This window comes from Lissotriton vulgaris, chromosome 6, assembly GCF_964263255.1.
Source record: "Lissotriton vulgaris chromosome 6, aLisVul1.2, whole genome shotgun sequence".
Lineage (NCBI taxonomy): Eukaryota > Metazoa > Chordata > Amphibia > Caudata > Salamandridae > Lissotriton > Lissotriton vulgaris.
In genome coordinates, this window is record NC_141694.1 from 596,217,515 (window position 1) to 596,237,203 (window position 19,689).

Genomic DNA, 19,689 nt, shown 5'->3' on the forward strand with positions numbered 1-19,689 from the left:
TCTACAGGAACCGAAAGTCAACCCACTCAATAAATGTGCAGGTGATATGCAACGCTGGCAACACAATTACTGACATTGTGGCCAAATTCCCTGGGCGCGCCCACGACTCCTACATATTCCAGAACAGTGGGTTCTACACACGTCTGGCTGCTGGAGAATGTGGGGAAGGATACCTGCTAGGTAAATCACTGTGACACATCCTGATAATTACTGCAGCTGAATGTTTCAAATGGTATGTAACTAATGGCACTCTCTTTCCCACCTAGGTGATAGCGCATAGGCTCTGCGGTCCTTTCTTCTCACTCCCTACATAAACCCATCATGCCAGAGTGAGAGACGTTACAATGTGGCACACAGAGCAACACGCAAAGTTGTTGAGCGCACATTTGGGCTCTTAAAAAGCAGGTTCCGCTGCCTCCACAAGAGCGGAGTTGCACGGCAGTACACACCCATCATCTGCTGTAAAATCATTGCAACCTGTGCCATGCTGCACAACCTTGCCACCAAGAAAGGCACAGAAGTTGATATGACTTATCATGAGGACATTGATGATGGAACTGAACAGCCAGAGCCCTATGCAGCAGGAGTAGCGCCAGCAACAGATGGGAGACTGAGACAGGGAAAGATTACACGCAGCTATTTTTAAGTAAGTAAGGAGACACAGCCAGGGGTTGAATGTGAATGACATAGTTTAATGGGCACTACGGAAAATGACAAATGGCACATATCTTGCTCCGTAGCTTATATCAATGTCTGGGTGATTGAACAAACGGTCAGTGACCATAGCAGTGTAACCATTGAACTATTGGGTTGGGGAACTAAAAGGAACACCTATGGTCAACCAATCCAGGACATTGCAGCAGAAAGACCAAATGGGATGAGGGTGAAATGGATAAAAATTGACCCCACGCAATTTGTTGACAACTTGATCACAAATTGTTGCATAGAGGTCGAGTACTGCTTGTCCTCTAAACCATGCCCACGAACCTTGTTATCCAACTTCCTAACCATAACAAAAACGATTGAGAAATCCTTGACACACAAAGCTCGGAAATTAAGGAAGGTCAAGGCAGTGTGGTTTGATGACCATTATGCTCAGTCATCAAAAAGGCTGAAAACTTCACTTGATGCTACACCAAGAGACGCTAGTAAGATCAGGGAAGAGCGCCACAACTACAAAACTGCACTCTCCACCAGGAAGAAGGAATTGCAGGACGAGGCATGGGCGAAATTAGATCTGGCCGCAGATACCAAAGATCATAAACTTTTTTGGGACACTGGAAATAGTCCGTTCTTGAAGAACAACAACATTCCTGAACTAACCTCGCATGTCAGTTGCCGGGCCTGGATAGCACACTTCACAGGGATTTTTAACTCTGATTTTACCTCTGGTTTTACTTCTGTTTCTAATTCCAATGTTTTAACTGACACATCAACCTGTTTTAAATGGGAGAAATTATTGTTTTCTGTGACATTAAGCGAGGTGATTGAGGCAATCGAGAAGAGTAAGGGGGGGAAAGCCCCGGGACCGGATGGGGTCCCTGTGGACTTTTAAAAATTTGAGATCACCCTATCAGCCCCCATTTTGACCCGCTACTTTAATGCTGCAATTGAAGAAAAGTTACCTACTTCATGGGGTCAATCTATTATAGTGCCACTCTTCAAAAAGGGCTCTAGGGCAGAAGCACGAAAATATCGCCCAATTTCACTTTTGGACTCGTCGTTAAAGATTCTGAGTCGTGTACTCTTGGTGAGATTAGAGTCCTGGGCAGAAGACAATAATATTATTTCGCCTATCCAGTACGGGTTCCGAAGGGGTTTAGGAACTATGGAGCAGTGCGTGAACCTGGAACTTATTGTCGGCAAGTACACAAAAGCCAAGGAAGGGAATTTGTTTATGTGCTTTGCCGACCTAAGTTCCGCATTTGATTTGGTGGAACACGCACTGCTCTGGCCAACACTACTTGCCATGGGCGCACCGCCCGAAATCATCCACCTCCTGGCTAGAATGTACAGTAGTCTCTCAAGTAAGGTCAGATTCGGAACAGACGGTGAATGTACCCCCTTTTTTAAAATTGGCAGAGGGATCCGACAAGGGTGCGTGCTTGCCCCTCTTTTATTCTCCCTTTTTATTAATCAGGTTGACCAAATTTTACAAGAATCTTATGCTGATGCTCCTATCATCAATGGAAAGCAAATACCCGTCCTTTTATACGCGGACGACGCGGTCCTGATTTCCAGGACTGCGAACGGGGTGCAAAAGTTAATTGAGAAGTTCCATATTTTTATTCAGGGCAGAAAGCTCAAAATCAACAAGGGCAAGACAATGACTATGACCTGTGGAAAGAAATTGAAGAAAAACAAGACATTCTTTTTAGATGGGGATAAACTCGAGGCTGTCCAACATTTCTGTTATTTAGGTATTACCTTTTCAGGAGATGGGAGATGGGTAAACGAGCAATCCTGTGTTGGTCTGAAGATGACCAGAAATGTAAATTGCATCTTCAGATTTGTCTCTAAACTGGGGGGCCGTAGAATCCGAGAGATGATCTCCATCTATAATTCAAGGTGTATGTCCTCTGCCCTGTATGGAGCAGGGATATGGGGATATAATCCTCAGATTGCCCTGTCCATCCAGCAGGAGGAAAACAAGTACCTAAAACGACTATTATGCCTCCCTGTTTCTGCCTCAAACGAGATTACTCACAGAGAGTTAGGCATAAATTATGTTACAGATTTGATTGCATTGCGTCCCCTGTCCCTATGGCGGTCCATATGGGCCAAAGAAGAAACCAGGTTCACCCAGGAAGTTATTATGGATTGTATTAAACTTGACCGTCACTCGAAAATCCCCTGGCTAAAACACATTCAATCCTGGTATAAGACCCTCTTTGGTCAGGACATTTTTAAAGACATATTAACAGAATCAGTTTTAACAAAGCGTGACCTCAAATCCACCTACTTGGACCATGTAAAAGGGACCAGAATGAAGGAGTATGCAATGCAAAGTACGTTCAAATTATACATGGAGTACAACCTTAGCACAGGTCTCCCCTCCTATCTTACATTTGTCAGCATTAATTCCCATCGCTTTGTTCTAGCCCGCCTGAGGCTGGGAATAGTCCACCATTTAGTGGCTTTCCCTACAGTAAAAAAACCCGGGACATGTCTGTGTCCATGCGATGGGAAATCTAAACAGAGCATCTGCCACTTTTTACTTTTTTGTAATTTTTATACTGGTTTTAGAAAGTTTTATCTGAAGCAATTATTCTTAGAATATAACATGTGCAATACAAGAGCCGCAATGCAATTGTTGTTTGACTTGGCTTCCCCGGATGTGTGTTATCGTGTGGCCACTTATATCTTAAAATGTATCTGGCATAGGAAATTAATTATTATATGACTTCTTTCCCCCCGTTTACCCCCTGGCTGTTACATTTCATGTCACGAATGTGCCCTATCCTATTTAATGACTTATTGTTTGAGTTACATTGTTTGCACGTGTATCTATTTATATGCACTTTATACTTTATTCTGCATATTTGCACCTGACGAAAGTACCTTATGGTAATGACTGTCTTCCGGTTTTTGCATTTTTGCACTGGCGTTTTTGCACAAACCTTTATTGCAAACAAATTGCTGCCAAAATGTTTAAAGTGATCAAACAGATGTTGCACTTTATCCTTAATTCTGCATATTTGCACATGTCAATAGCACCTTATGCATATAATAGGTCTTTCCGATTTTGCACTTTACATTGGCGTCTTTTGCACTAACTTTTTCTACAATAACTGCTGCTAAAACGTATATAGTGACCAAATCTAACTTTGTACTCAAATGAGACATTCCTTATTGAACTAAAACAAGATTGGCATGGATATTGATGTAATTTTAATTGTTTCATTATCTAACTTACATAAATATGATTTGAAACTGTACTTATGTATGTTGCTACATGGTTGTACCTGTACAAACCGAATAAAGCATTTTGAAACTGAAACTGATATGACTTATCATGAGGACATTGATGATGGAACTGAACAGCCAGAGCCCTATGCAGCAGGAGTAGCGCCAGCAACAGATGGGAGACTGAGACAGGGAAAGATTACACACAGCTATTTTTAAGTAAGTAAGGAGACACAGCCAGGGGTTGAATGTGAATGACGTAGTTTAATGGGCACTACGGAAAATGACAAATGGCACATCATGGTAGTCCAATTTGTTACAACCTAACTAGGCGGTCACGGGTTACTTCACCCTAACATGTTCTCTGGAGTGTGGGCAGCATTACTGTCTGCGCCCACGCACAACAGTGCGGGATGCCCGAGGCTGGGTTTCAACACTGGCTGTTGAGCCAGGGCCTGCAGACTGGCGTCTGCTGCTCCTCTGTATGTCCTGTATGGGTGTGCTATTGCTGCTCCTGCAGTTGGTGTCTTCAGTGTCCTCCACACCTAGATGCCCAGCGTTGGCTGACTGGTTGGTCAGCAGCAGTTCCATTGCAGATGTCAGCCTCCCCTTCCCCCTGGAGACTTCTGTGCAGCAGTGAAAAAGCCCCTCTTGCATCGCCACAGATCACCTACATAGCAGTGAAGTGACAGTTGCCACACAGTTCACCGCCTTGGTGTGATGCTGCACACGTTGCCGCTACCGGCGCCTTTGTGTGCGGTCCTCATCTAGTTTATTGCATAGAGCCAGGATGGACTGGGACATGTCCCGCATTCCCTCTGCCATGTCCCTCATGCTCTCCGCCATGGAGCTGATGCTCCAGTTCATATCCATGTTGCTGTTTAAGTTGCGCATCTGTCTCTGCACTGATGATATTGCTTTTGCCTGCAGCCGCTGCACTTTCACCATTGTGGCCTCCAGCCAGCAGAAGACCCCGTCACCATGCCCAGTTGTGCAGCTCTCCCGGACCCTACGGCGTCTTGCACCTGTGTGGATACCTTTGGAGGCGGACTGCAACCCAGCATTTTTTGCCTCCTGTGGAGCAGTTTGAGTGTTACCCTCCCTTTCTTCATCAGAGGACGTTGCAAAGATTCAGAGTGGGGGTACATCATGCCTCATGGGCCTTACCACTTTATATGACTCTGAAGCTGGTGAGGGAGACTGTGCTGGTGGGTCCTGCTGTGGTGTGTCATACAGCAGAGGCAATGATGGCTGTGCTGTTGTGGCTGCCTCTGGTGTGGAAGCTGCCTGTGCTTTGTCCTGCACACCTGCTTGCATCCTCACTCCTTTCCCTTTGGGGTGCCCTTTTCTCCCTCTCCTGCGCTGTCCTGTGCGATGACTCTCCTGTGGACAGATATGGACATTGGCTCAGTGGCGCTGCAACCCTGTAGTTCAATATTAAATTACAATCCTGTTACACACTTTCAATGTCCTCAACTGCTTCTGAATGTAGTATATGGCATGCCTTGCTGCTTTGTGTGATGACTGTACTGATGTATGTTTCAATGACTACCTCTCCCATGATGCATTGCAAAATCTGTACTGGAGTGTGAAACACACAGCCACATTGGGAAAGGGGGACAGGGAAGGGGGAGGATTGCTGGACATGCTCCTTACCTTGTTTTGTTGCAGCTCCGGCTGAGCTGTCAACTTCCCCGATCCCAAAAACACTCTCTGGCTCCAGGGTGGACTCCACCAGCTGCTCCAGGTCAGTAAGGGCAGGTGCCCTGCTCCTTTCTCCCCCTATGACACTGGCCTCTTTCTTCTGTGCTGCCAGCTTCTTCTTTGTTATGATCCTGAGATCATACCAGCGTTTTTTGAGGTCATCTACTTCTCTTGTGGTCACCCCTATGGTTTTCAACTTCGATTGGATTCCCAGCCAGGTGTTCCTTTTCACAGCCTTTGCTACCTGCAGAGGCTGTTTCCCAAAAAGCTGGGTGTGGTGTTTCACCACCTCCTACACCAGCACCTGCAGTTCACCTGTGCTGAACTTTAATTTTCTTTTGCGGTCTGCTATTTCCTTCTGTGAGTCCTGGAATTCCATTCTGCACTTCTGCTCAGCTCAGTACAGCCAGTAGCTCAGTGTCTCACAACTCTCCAGTTTGTTCAGTTAGTCTGCACCTGCATGGGTGTGGCCACTTCCTGGTTGTGGGGTGGGGTGGATGCACAGGATTGGTTGGTTCCTCTGATGCTTGGTTGTGGGGTGGGGTGGATGCACATGATTGGTTGAATCCTAAATTGCTTGTATTTTGTATCTCCGAATCGGTATTTACCGAATCGGCAAATACCGATTCGGAGATTCCGATTTTTACCGATTCGGTAAATTTTAACCGAATTATTTGCTACATCCCATTTACCAATTCTAAAATACTGAGCCAGTAAAATTCGGTATTTTAGAATCGGTAAAATAGGATTACCTACATCTGGCCCTTAGTCATTTGCTGAAAATGCTTCAGGTTATTGAGATTGGGTTGCAGAATGTGACAAAAGCCCATGATTAGGCTCCCCGTTTTCCATTTTTACAGATGTTTACTGATAATTACAGACAGGAAACAATATGCTTCCTGCCTGTATTTATTTTTAAAAGCGGAAAAATACTGAAAATTGTGCTTCTTGTGACTGACTCACCATGCTCTTTTGCCTGAATTTCATGCCAACAGCTGAGCAGGCAGAGTGCATGTCCAGTTACAAAACAGCAAGAGATTTGCTTAAACACAACATATGTTAATGCAGATATGAAGTTTAAAGATAATTTTTACCTATGGGTGTAATAATTTGTTATATTTGGCAGCTTAATTTGCTAAAACGTGAAAGACATCAAAGTCTGAGTGCATATTCATCAGTTGAATAAATGTAGAAAAGTACCATTTTACAACTCCATTTATTCTCAAAACACAAAATAAATACAATAAATACCAGCAAGGTGGCCAAAAAATAAATACGAATACATACAGATGAAAATGTTAACAAAATAAATACAATAAAACCGGGCTATGATTAACGCTTGTGCCCAGTACCTGCAGCACAAGTTCTGCTTGGCCAAGAAAAGGTTCTGTTCTGCAGTCAGTGAATCTGGATCAAGGGCTTGGCTAGAGGCCTCGTCTGCCACAACAAGCAGCTATGCTCAATGTGCACGGCTTATTACCTATAAAAAGGAAGAACTGAATATTTACACAAAGGTCAAGAGACAAAGGCCATATTCAAGGGTAATCGCCAGCTTGCCTACTCCCTGCACTTAGGGCCATATGTATCGGCCTTTGCGAATGCTAATTTGCTAAATGGAATGTATGAAACATTTTCGCAGCAAAAGATGGAATCGCAAAATTTGCCATTCCTTATTTTGAGATTGCACTTAAGGAATCGCAAATTTAGCGATTCCTTAAATGCAATGTATCAAATAAAAATTAATGCAAAAATGCCCATAAGGAATCGTAAACTAGAAGTTGGTGGTAAGTTGTGAATTCTTTTGAAAAAGCAATTTATTTAAAATCCAAAGGTGGCATATGACGCTCATACATGCCCTTAGGGCATGTATGTGCGCCATATGCCCACACAAGTCATTTTCAGGGGTGCAGCAGGGTGTTCTTGTGACACCCCTGTACCCTTGAAAATATTCCTAAATTGCGATTAGCAAATAGCTAATCGCAAATTTCCCCTTCATTCCTATGGGCCTCCTGGCCCATAGAAATGAATGGGAAATTTGCAATTAGCAATTTGCTAATCGCAATTTAGGAATGTTAAGGAATCGCTAAAAAGAAGCGATTTCCTACATACATACCATTTTGCGATTTCTAAATAGCGATTCCTTAAAAATCGCTATTTAGAAATCGCAAATTGGCATGATGATACATATGGCCCTAAGTACCCACAAACCACGCACAGTGTGTACTGTGAGCATGGACATAATTTAATCTGCAGGTCTGTATGTGTTGAAAACTTTGAAATGCACTAACAAAAGAGACTATATTCATAACCCTTGCACTTGCCCCATACCTCCCCATCCGCACATTTCACATTTCCACCATACTCTATTCCTCATTCTGCAAAACAACCAACGTACACGTTTCTTTTGTGGTGGTCATTTGTTGGCCGCAGTTTATTTGGAGGACAAGGTAATCTGGGCAGCGTTGCTCATTCAGTTTTTAATCTGCAGTTTTAAATTTAGTTTTTCTCTCTGGGGGAACGTCTAATTGTATGTTTTAGCTCTCACCTCATCCAGGATAATAGAGCTGACTCTCCGGTCCACTGCAACCGCACTCGACGATTGTTTGAGTGGAGAGAGATCATTGTTGAGTCTTTCTACAGTGGGCACTAGTAGAGCAGTTAGCGCTCTAGTAGCCAGGGCATAAATTCATCAGCCTGAGCAAGCGCGCTTTGAGGACAAGGTACTCTGGGCAGCATTGCTCATTCTGTTTTTAACCCGCAGTTTTAAATTTCTTTTTTCTGTCTGGGGGAAAGTCTAATTGTATGTTTTGGCTCTCACCTCATCCAGGGCAATTTAACTGACTCTCTGGTCCACCGCAACCGTACTCGGCGATTGTTTGAGTGGAGAGAGATCATTGTTGAGTCTTTCTACAGTGGGCACTAGTAGAGCGGTTAGCGCTCTAGTAGCTAGGGCATACATTTATCAGCCTGAGCGAGCGCTCAGCGGACGCACGCAGCGGACGCACGCAGCGGACGCGTGCAGCAGGTGCGCCACCGGCGTGCCGAAAGCAAGCCCGTCTGCGCCCATCCGCGGCGGGATGCTGCCAGCTGTCCGAGAATGCTGCTGGTTTTGCAGCCGGTATCTTCCATCTGCAGAATAATCTACACGTGAGATTCACTACTGACATTTAGATGGCGATCTCCCTGTCCGGGGGGGTAATAATAAAATCCAGTTAGCCGATGGCAACCGGCTGATAGGAGCTGAGGAGGGTGCATGGTGTGGGTGGGCCTTGGTTACACAGCAATCTGCCTCCCTCAACTCCTATCCTTCATCTTGCAACCAGCCACGATATATCACTCAGAATGGGAGCACAGAGAAACAGAGTATGGAAGGACAGAGATCACTCATGCTAGGGCTATATTTGAATGCCAGATCGATCCCTAAGCATGTGACTGAAATCTGGGACCTGTTGGATGACACTAATCCTGATAAATGTCTTTTCACCAAAACATGGCTCAATAAGGATGCCACTCCGGCGCTGGCAGTGGCCTTTGCGGTAGGCTATGTGGTCTCCCAGGTGGATAGACCTTGTAGACGGGGTGAGGGATTAGCTATCACCACACAATTCCCTTATTACATTAAGACCTTGGATACAGTTTCTTCCCCAAATCTAGAGCCCCTGATATTTAGAGTAGAGTGTGATCAAGTCATCGAGTGGATGGGAGCTTTAGTCTATCACCCTCTGGGTGGCAGCAAGAAAGAATGTTGCACATCATTACTAGATAGACTGGCTCCACACACCTTGAACACCAACAAGCTCCTTGTGATTGGAGATTTTAACCATCATCTAGAGACTCTCTCTAATATCGTAAGCAGTGGAAACACAGATCCTGCATGGTTACAGGGATAATAAGTATTGATGATAGGGGAAGAAATGAGGCAAAGAAAGTGCATCTCTATTTAGATTCACCACCAGATTGTACGCCCCATGTTGCTGTCCTGACCGGTGTCCCCGAATTGGAACTGGGTACAGTGGAATCTTATGACCAACTTAAAAACAAATAAACACTACTGGGTATGGGATCCCAAGCAGCAAGGCCAAGCCACAGCCTAATGTATCAATAAACAAAGAACGCCAATGCTGCCCTTAGATAATTCTCTGTATAAGAAGGGGTCCCAGTAATATGAAGACAATGACCAAAGATATAAAAATAATCAAACAGACATAACTTCGACCCACATTGTTTTATTCACAATGTGGTGATATATTGCATATATATGATAATTCACACGATCATTAATCTGTAGTTATTTACAGTGCCCCAAGGGTGGGAGACAGGGAGGGAGGTGTGATAGTGTTGGGAGTTGGTGAAGGAAAAGGATTCTTAGGTGACAGTAAAATCAACGAATAAAGCTTATTTCACAAAGTTACACACTTGTGTACCAAAAAACAGGACCGACAGGTTCATACGAATTATTTTACACATAAATCATACTCCAGATGTACAATAAATGAGAACAATGGGGTGTGGAGTTGACGGCGAAGAACAATCCGTTGTCGACGTTTCGACCCTCGTACGCGCAGATATGAATGTTAATCTTGCTGTGGGGTCTTCCTCAGGACGGGGGAGTGGGGGACACGTTACCTATTCGGTATATAAATGTATATGTTACCAACACGGGAAACATTATCCCTAAATTACTTGAGATAGCAATACACACCATCCACATAATGGGATTGACTAGAAGTAAAAGTATCCCGCCCAGTAAGCTGGAACAGAATCATTGGGCTCAAATTGTGCACGGATTGAGTTACATATAGCGCAAATAATGCGTACAGTTAAATCGTATTTACATATCTTACTAAATCAATACACGATGGAGAACAAGAAGTCAGGAGCAGTTGAAGATAGGTCAAAAACGCAGTGGTGGACAGTCTGCAGTAGAGTGAAAACTACTGACAGTTTCAACAAAATTATTAAAATTCCCGGACTGAGTTGTAAGCCGGGGGTGGTGGGTAACTAGCATAGCGGATCAATGCTTGTTAATACTGTTGTTAAGTTTGTCAAAATGGGGGATGATAGAACTTACCACAGATGTGGTATACACAGGACCCGGTTAGATGTGGGTTCAGGGTCGATATCAAGAGCGAATCTGTAATTTAAAATATGCAGTTTCAAAAGATACATTCTTATTGCATGGAGACAGTGCTAAGAAGTTATTAAATAGGCTGGCCAAGCGGTGAGAAACTCACCGTAGTTTCACTCGAATGCTGTTTGGTGTATTCAGATTCTACAGGGTCCTTTATACCATCGATAGTATATATTCTAAACAGATACAAAGCACGGGCACGCATTAGAGAGCTGTTACAAAACTAAGGACGATTAGACTAATTATGCCCGGTGGGACAGGTAGTGAACTTACCCGTAAGCCGTGATCAAGATACGTCCGGCGTGGGTCGCGTTCAATGGCGATATGGCGGTGTTTAGGTGAATGGCTATGTCGGGAGACAAGGGGTTGCAACGGCGTTAGTGACCGGGCAATCAGAGGTGTAATTAGAGAGTGCGAACAGCCTCCCAAGTTAAATCCCGCTTACCGGTCGTGGAGTGAATCCTGTGCCGATCTCTGCTCGCAATCGCAATGGCGAGGCAGAGTTCCGCATACGAAAATATCACCGTGGTAACAGGTCACGTGATTACGTTCGACATAGTGGAAAGACTAACGTGGTTGCTAAGTTACATGGAGCCAAACTAATGCAATGCATGCGCAATTGATTAATCAAAGTTCCTGATGATTCGAAGGGTTGGACAATTTCCGAATCATTACAATTGCCGGTTTGAAATGTCAACAAACACGGTCTACTGACATACCATGTGTATGCTAATACAAATGGTAGCAGACCCAATTGGTGTACCAGAATTGACGCCTGGTTGTCAGTTGTTTGGCAACCCCGATACCAACTGTTGCAAACTTAATTAGAAATAATGTGTGACTAAATGACTGTACCAGTAGAAAAACATCATATGACTGGGTAAGAATTCATAAGTAGCTGTGAATGCCGTATTAAACATGCGGTGGCATACCTCTGACACTAGGGAAACAGACCACCTTACAGGGCCAAATTAACTATTTTGTGCTTATAGGTAGTGGGTAATATAGACAATAAGATCATCAGAGATATCATTTTTGAACATGAAGTTAAAACAATTCTGCAATTGATGGCGTACATCACACATGCGGGTAAAGGCCAATTGTACTCCAAATACGACAGACTTAAAGACAGGAGTAAGCATCCATGTTAATTCCTGGAGTAAGGGATGTGAGAGGAGTTAACAGCCCAGGGTCAGAATGTGGCTATTTTGAATGATTACTCCCTATAAACTGTCAGGAATATCCAATCTGAACATGAAATTGCCACAACATTGCAATAATGGCGTACCTCACACATGCGGGTAAAGGCCATATGTACTAGGAATGAAACAAACTTCAAGACAGAGTGGCCAATTGAGAGAAGGAACTATCATGTTCATTAAGCCCAGATTCAATTGAGTTAAAGGTAAACATCCATTTTAGCTCACGGGTATTCAGGATGCTAGAGATGTTCCCACCCCGGGGTCCGAGTGTGGCTTTTTCAATGATTACCCATTTTAAACTCTCTGGTGAATGTCCTGCTGTGGAGAAGTGATCCACCAGCGGTGCGCCCTGTACTTGACATCGGATTCTACTCATATGCTGGAGTATCCTTACTTTTGCTTTTTGTTGGGTCTGGCCAATATATATCAGTTGACAAGGACACAAGATAGCGTAGATAATGTTTACAGAGTTGCAATTGGTGTGTGACTTGATAGGAATTTTGTGCTGTCGATATAGAAATTCCTTTGTTTGGATTGTACTGTCACAAGCTTTGCAACAACCACATTTAAAGTGGCCCACAATTGGAGGTAAATTCCACAGGGTAGTGATGGTGGGATCCTCTGGTGTCTTTAGAAAGGAGCGTACCACGTGGTCTTTAACACTTCTCGCTTTTTTAAAAGCATGTAGTGGCGGGTCAATTTGTTGGATGTCGTCTGAGATAAGTTCCCAATGGTGGTTAATTATCCTTTTTATTTTGTTACTTGCCGTGTTGAATGTGGTGACACAGACGATTCTTTGTTCTGATTGGTCCTTATTGATTTTAGGAACCAATAGTTCTTCTCTGGGGTAAAACCAGGCCCTTTTCCGTGCTCGCTTGATCAGTTGTTTGGGGTAACCTCTATTTAAAAGTCTCTGTTTTAGTTCTTCTGATTCAGTAAAATAGTGGTCTTTGTTGGAGCAATTCCGACGTATACGTAGGAATTGCCCGAAGGGCAGGTTGTCTCGGAGGGCACGAGGGTGGTGACTATCATAGTGTAGAAGTGAATTTCTTTCAGCCGGGTTGCGGTACAACGTGGTTAGTAATTGACCTGAGTTCTCATAGATGGTAAGATCCAAGAAATTGATCTGATGGTTGTCTGATTGGATCGTGAACTTTAGGAATTGGGACTGTTCGTTAAGCCAAACAAAGAACACCATTAATTCTTGCAAATCGCCGTTCCATATCAGTAGAATGTCGTCTATATAACGCATCCAGAGACTGAGATGGTCTCTGAATGGATTAATCTGATTGAGTACGGTGTCTTGCTCAAAGGCTGCCATATACAGGATGGCTACATCAGGAGCAAAGGGAGCCCCCATAGCTACTCCTGACGTTTGAATGTAAAATTTGTCCTTGAAAATGAAGAAGTTCTTGGTCATAGCTATGCGGAGTAGTGCCACAATGAATTCGGTGGGTACTTGAACAGGGGCAGGTCGCTTTTGCAGGCAACGTGTAATAACCATTAGAGCTTCCTGTTGAGGAATGCACGTATACAGCGATACAACGTCGCAAGTGGCTAGCCGTTGTTGATCCGCATCAAAATTAAGACCTTCCACAACGTTTATAGTATGCATGGTGTCACGCAAGTAGGCTGGAGTGGCCTCTGCAATAGGTTTTAAGAAGAAATCAATATATTTGCCCAGGGGCTCGAGGATAGAGCCACATCCAGAGACTATGGGGCGGCCAGGGGGATTCGTCAGTGATATATGAATCTTTGGTATAGTGTAAATAGTAGCCAAACGTGGATGTGGTTTATTCAGGAAATTAAACTCCAATTCCGATAAAAACCCTCGAGCCCCTGGGCATAGCTATGACCAAGAACTTCTTCATTTTCAAGGACAAATTTTACATTCAAACGTCAGGAGTAGCTATGGGGGCTCCCTTTGCTCCTGATGTAGCCATCCTGTATATGGCAGCCTTTGAGCAAGACACCGTACTCAATCAGATTAATCCATTCAGAGACCATCTCAGTCTCTGGATGCGTTATATAGACGACATTCTACTGATATGGAACGGCGATTTGCAAGAATTAATGGTGTTCTTTGTTTGGCTTAACGAACAGTCCCAATTCCTAAAGTTCACGATCCAATCAGACAACCATCAGATCAATTTCTTGGATCTTACCATCTATGAGAACTCAGGTCAATTACTAACCACGTTGTACCGCAAACCGGCTGAAAGAAATTCACTTCTACACTATGACAGTCACCACCCTCGTGCCCTCCGAGACAACCTGCCCTTCGGGCAATTCCTACGTATACGTCGGAATTGCTCCAACAAAGACCACTATTTTACTGAATCAGAAGAACTAAAACAGAGACTTTTAAATAGAGGTTACCCCAAACAACTGATCAAGCGAGCACGGAAAAGGGCCTGGTTTTACCCCAGAGAAGAACTATTGGTTCCTAAAATCAATAAGGACCAATCAGAACAAAGAATCGTCTGTGTCACCACATTCAACACAGCAAGTAACAAAATAAAAAGGATAATTAACCACCATTGGGAACTTATCTCAGACGACATCCAACAAATTGACCCGCCACTACATGCTTTTAAAAAAGCGAGAAGTGTTAAAGACCACGTGGTACGCTCCTTTCTCAAGACACCAGAGGATCCCACCATCACTACCCTGTGGAATTTACCTCCAATTGTGGGCCACTTTAGATGTGGTTGTTGCAAAGCTTGTGACAGTACAATCCAAACAAAGGAATTTCTATATCGACAACACAAAATTCCTATCAAGTCACACACCAATTGCAACTCTGTAAACATTATCTAAGCTATCTTGTGTCCTTGTCAACTGATATATATTGGCCAGACCCAACAAAAAGCAAAAGTAAGGATACTCCAGCATATGAGTAGAATCCAATGTCAAGTACAGGGCGCACCGCTGGTGGATCACTTCTCCACAGCAGGACATTCACCAGAGAGTTTAAAATGGGTAATCATTGAAAAAGCCACACTCGGACCCCGGGGTGGGAACATCTCTAGCATCCTGAATACCCGTGAGCTAAAATGGATGTTTACCTTTAACTCGATTGAATCTGGGCTTAATGAACATGATAGTTCCTTCTCTCAATTGGCCACTCTGTCTTGAAGTTTGTTTCATTCCTAGTACATATGGCCTTTACCCGCATGTGTGAGGTACACCATTATTGCAATGTTGTGGCAATTTCATGTTCAGATTGGATATTCCTGACAGTTTATAGGGAGTAATCATTCAAAATAGCCACATTCTGACCCTGGGCTGTTAACTCCTCTCACATCCCTTACTCCAGGAATTAACATGGATGCTTACTCCTGTCTTTAAGTCTGTCGTATTTGGAGTACAATTGGCCTTTACCCGCATGTGTGATGTACGCCATCAATTGCAGAATTGTTTTAACTTCATGTTCAAAAATGATATCTCTGATGATCTTATTGTCTATATTACCCACTACCTATAAGCACAAAATAGTTAATTTGGCCCTGTAAGGTGGTCTTTTTTCCTAGTGTCAGAGCTATGCCACCGCATGTTTAATACGGCATTCACAGCTACTTATGAAATCTTACCCATTCATATGATGTTTTTCTACTGGTACAGTCATTTAGTCACACATTATTTCTAATTAAGTTTGCAACAGTAGGTATCGGGGTTGCCAAACAACTGACAACCAGGCGTCAATTCTGGTACACCAATTGGGTCTGCTACCATTTGTATTAGCATACACATGGTATGTCAGTAGACCGTGTTTGTTGACATTTCAAACCGGCAATTGTAATGATTCGGAAATTGTCCAACCCTTCGAATCATCAGGAACTTTGATTAATCAATCGCGCATGCATTGCATTAGTTTGGCTCCATGTAACTTAGCAACCACGTTAGTCTTTCCACTATGTCGAACGTAATCACGTGACCTGTTACCACGGTGATATTTTCGTATGCGGAACTCTGCCTCGCCATTGCGATTGCGAGCAGAGATCGGCACAGGATTCACTCCACGACCGGTAAGCGGGATTTAACTTGGGAGGCTGTTCGCACTCTCTAATTACACCTCTGATTGCCCGGTCACTAACGCCGTTGCAACCCCTTGTCTCCCGACATAGCCATTCACCTAAACACCGCCATATCGCCATTGAACGCGACCCACGCCGGACGTATTTTGATCACGGCTTACGGGTAAGTTCACTACCTGTCCCACCGGGCATAATTAGTCTAATCGTCCTTAGTTTTGTAACAGCTCTCTAATGCGTGCCCGTGCTTTGTATCTGTTTAGAATATATACTATCGATGGTATAAAGGACCCTGTAGAATCTGAGTACACCAAACAGCATTCGAGTGAAACTACGGTGAGTTTCTCACCGCTTGGCCAGCCTATTTAATAACTTCTTAGCACTGTCTCCACGCAATAAGAATGTATCTTTTGAAACTGCATATTTTAAATTACAGATTCGCTCTTGATATCGACCCTGAACCCACATCTAACCGGGTCCTGTGTATACCACATCTGTGGTAAGTTCTATCATCCCCCATTTTGACAAACTTAACAACAGTATTAACAAGCATTGATCCGCTATGCTAGTTACCCACCACCCCCGGCTTACAACTCAGTCCGGGAATTTTAATAATTTTGTTGAAACTGTCAGTAGTTTTCACTCTACTGCAGACTGTCCACCACTGCGTTTTTGACCTATCTTCAACTGCTCCTGACTTCTTGTTCTCCATCGTGTATTGATTTAGTAAGATATGTAAATACGATTTAACTGTACGCATTATTTGCGCTATATGTAACTCAATCCATGCACAATTTGAGCCCAATGATTCTGTTCCAGCTTACTGGGCGGGATACTTTTACTTCTAGTCAATCCCATTATGTGGATGGTGTGTATTGCTATCTCAAGTAATTTAGGGATAATGTTTCCCGTGTTGGTAACATATACATTTATATACCGAATAGGTAACGTGTCCCCCACTCCCCCGTCCTGAGGAAGACCCCACAGCAAGATTAACATTCATATCTGCGCGTACGAGGGTCGAAACGTCGACAACGGATTGTTCTTCGCCGTCAACTCCACACCCCATTGTTCTCATTTATTGTACATCTGGAGTATGATTTATGTGTAAAATAATTTGTATGAACCTGTCGGTCCTGTTTTTTGGTACACAAGTGTGTAACTTTGTGAAATAAGCTTTATTCGTTGATTTTACTGTCACCTAAGAATCCTTTTCCTTCACCAACTCCCAACACTATCACACCTCCCTCCCTGTCTCCCACCCTTGGGGCACTGTAAATAACTACAGATTAATGATCGTGTGAATTATCATATATATGCAATATATCACCTCATTGTGAATAAAACAATGTGGGTCGAAGTTATGTCTGTTTGATTATTTGTATATCTTTGGTCATTGTCTTCATATTACTGGGACCCCTTCTTATACTTCATTTGATAACCCACGCCCCCGTAACTGTATCTGGGTCAACCCCCCTATCAATACCTTAGATAATTCTCAACATATCAACATCTCACAATCAATTCAAACATAAAGTGAGGGGATCAATGTCTCTTGAATGAATCTTCAATTTTATTGATTATTTTACTTCATTTGGAGTTTTTTTTGGTTTTCTCTAAATCTTTTTTCAGTTTGAAAAAACATATAACATACAAAATATGGAACACATTATGCACACTTAAAACACTCCCCAACCAACACTCACACATACACTCAGTTGTGAATCACAATCAACCACTCTCAAGCACTCTCTACAATACAACAGTACATACTAACAATTCTTCAAAGTTCAATATAAATCATATCTCCATTAGTGCCATAGACATTCCTTTCAGCCTATTTGTAAATTTTTATAAGCAATACAAAAATTCTTTCATGTTCTTATGGCATCATACAATACAGGGTCTACGCGTTTCGAACTCTTCCTATTTTTCGAGTTCTCATCAGGACCACACTGTAAAAATGAAAATGGGGGGAGTTCCGAGTTAGATTTTAATTTAAGACCATATCTCAAAGCTAACAAGTGGCTCAACATCCGTCTCTTAACCTCTTACCTTTTGTATCAATGTAACCCAATCAATAAATCGTAGTCATCTTAGTACCCGGCGTGTGACCACCTAAACAACAGTAACACATAAAGGCTCAGCCAAGCTATTCAAGGGTGTTCTCTGTTTAACTACAATGTTGCACACTCACATATTCTCACTCACCGGTGTGTCTTGTTTGATGTACCACCTCTCTGTAAATGGACAGAGATTTCATGTTAGGCACAAGTCGGATCTTATTTATGTGAAAGTTGAGTGCCGCGAAACAAGTCGCTCTTGAATTGTTAGTATGTACTGTTGTATTGTAGAGAGTGCTTGAGAGTGGTTGATTCACAACTGAGTGTATGTGTGAGTGTTGGTAGGGGAGTGTTTTAAGTGTACATAATGTGTTCCATATTTTGTATGTTATATGTTTTTTCAAACTGAAAAAAGATTTAGAGAAAACCAAAAAAAAACTCCAAATGAAGTAAAATAATCAATAAAATTGAAGATTCATTCAAGAGACATTGATCCCCTCACTTTATGTTTGAATCGATTGTGAGATGTTGATATGTTGAGAATTATCTAAGGGCAGCATTGGCGTTCTTTGTTTATTGATACAACTTAAAAACAAGACAATACACTGGCTAAATAGTAATAGATCACTGCCCGAAGATGTTCACTGTAAGATCCTCTTTGTAAGGAGAGTGAGATGAGTGGGACACAGCCAAAACAATGTAGCAAGGGATTGCATTGTCGTTAATTTCAAAGACCCAAAGGCAGTGCACTATGTCATCCAAAGCCCTCAGACAGGCTCACGATCCAAAATCCAGGTGCAGGATTTAAGTTATTTCTACAGACCAGTAGACTATAGGTTTAACTGTGGGCACTTTGAGACCTATAGGGGGAGCATTGATCAGTCAGGCAGAATGAGAGGTGGGGTTGATGGAGAGAGGAGCGAGTTTCTGGAAACTGTCACAGTGGGAGGAAATACATACGACTGTCAGGCAGCCCCACAGAGGGAAGGAGGAGGGCCAGCACTCCCGCTATTTAATAAATATGTGTCACTCGGCTGGGGAAGACACCTCAGCAAAGTGGACTGCCTTAAGGGAGAGTGGTTAGGCCAAGAAAGGGAGCCAAATCCAACACCATAAGCAGGGGAGCACCTGGAATGTGCTTCTCTGAAAGAGATTCAGTTGACCTCTCGCAACCTAAACCTAGCTAGGCTTGAGGTTGCCCAAAACAGTAATAGGTCCATTACACCCATTTGCCCCCTCACACACTGCCACGGGAGCTCCTATGAACTAGTATCCTGGAATGTGGCAGGTTTGTCTGCCAAATTCCTAAACCAGGAGTGGCTTGAATATATTAACAGATTTAAAATAATCTGTGTGCAGGAAACCTGGGAAGTAGATTATACTAACTTTCACCTAGCTGGGTATAAGTCTTTTGGGGCTCCAGCAAGTAAGTCCACGGCGGGAAGAGCAAGGGGTGGTCTTTTAATACTGGTAGATTTGGGCCTGGAAGGGGTTTGGACTGACCTAAAATGGAGCCCGGACTGCATGATACGCTTACAGTTTAAAAGCAGGGGCCTTAATATAATCTTGGTCAACTTTTATAATGCAGGAGGATATAGAGCAAGAGAGCTGGACGAAAGACTTAATTTGCTGAGAGAGCAGGATCAGGG

The 19,689-nt window shown here is 43.2% G+C and overlaps 1 protein-coding gene across 3 annotated transcripts in view; it reads right to left on the reverse strand.

The window, feature by feature from the left end:
* Positions 1-19,689, reverse strand: part of LOC147707763 (trypsin I-P1-like) — a 173,710-nt gene that overhangs the window by 123,460 nt on the left and 30,561 nt on the right. The window contains exon 1 of one of the 3 annotated variants that reach the window (XM_086926615.1): positions 8,429-8,505. The exons of the other annotated variants lie outside the window; for them this stretch is intronic. Coding sequence (XP_086782741.1) covers positions 8,429-8,505 — 77 coding nt within the window. Of the gene's footprint in view, positions 1-8,428; positions 8,506-19,689 lie in introns of those variants that run through there. 3 annotated transcript variants of the gene reach the window in all.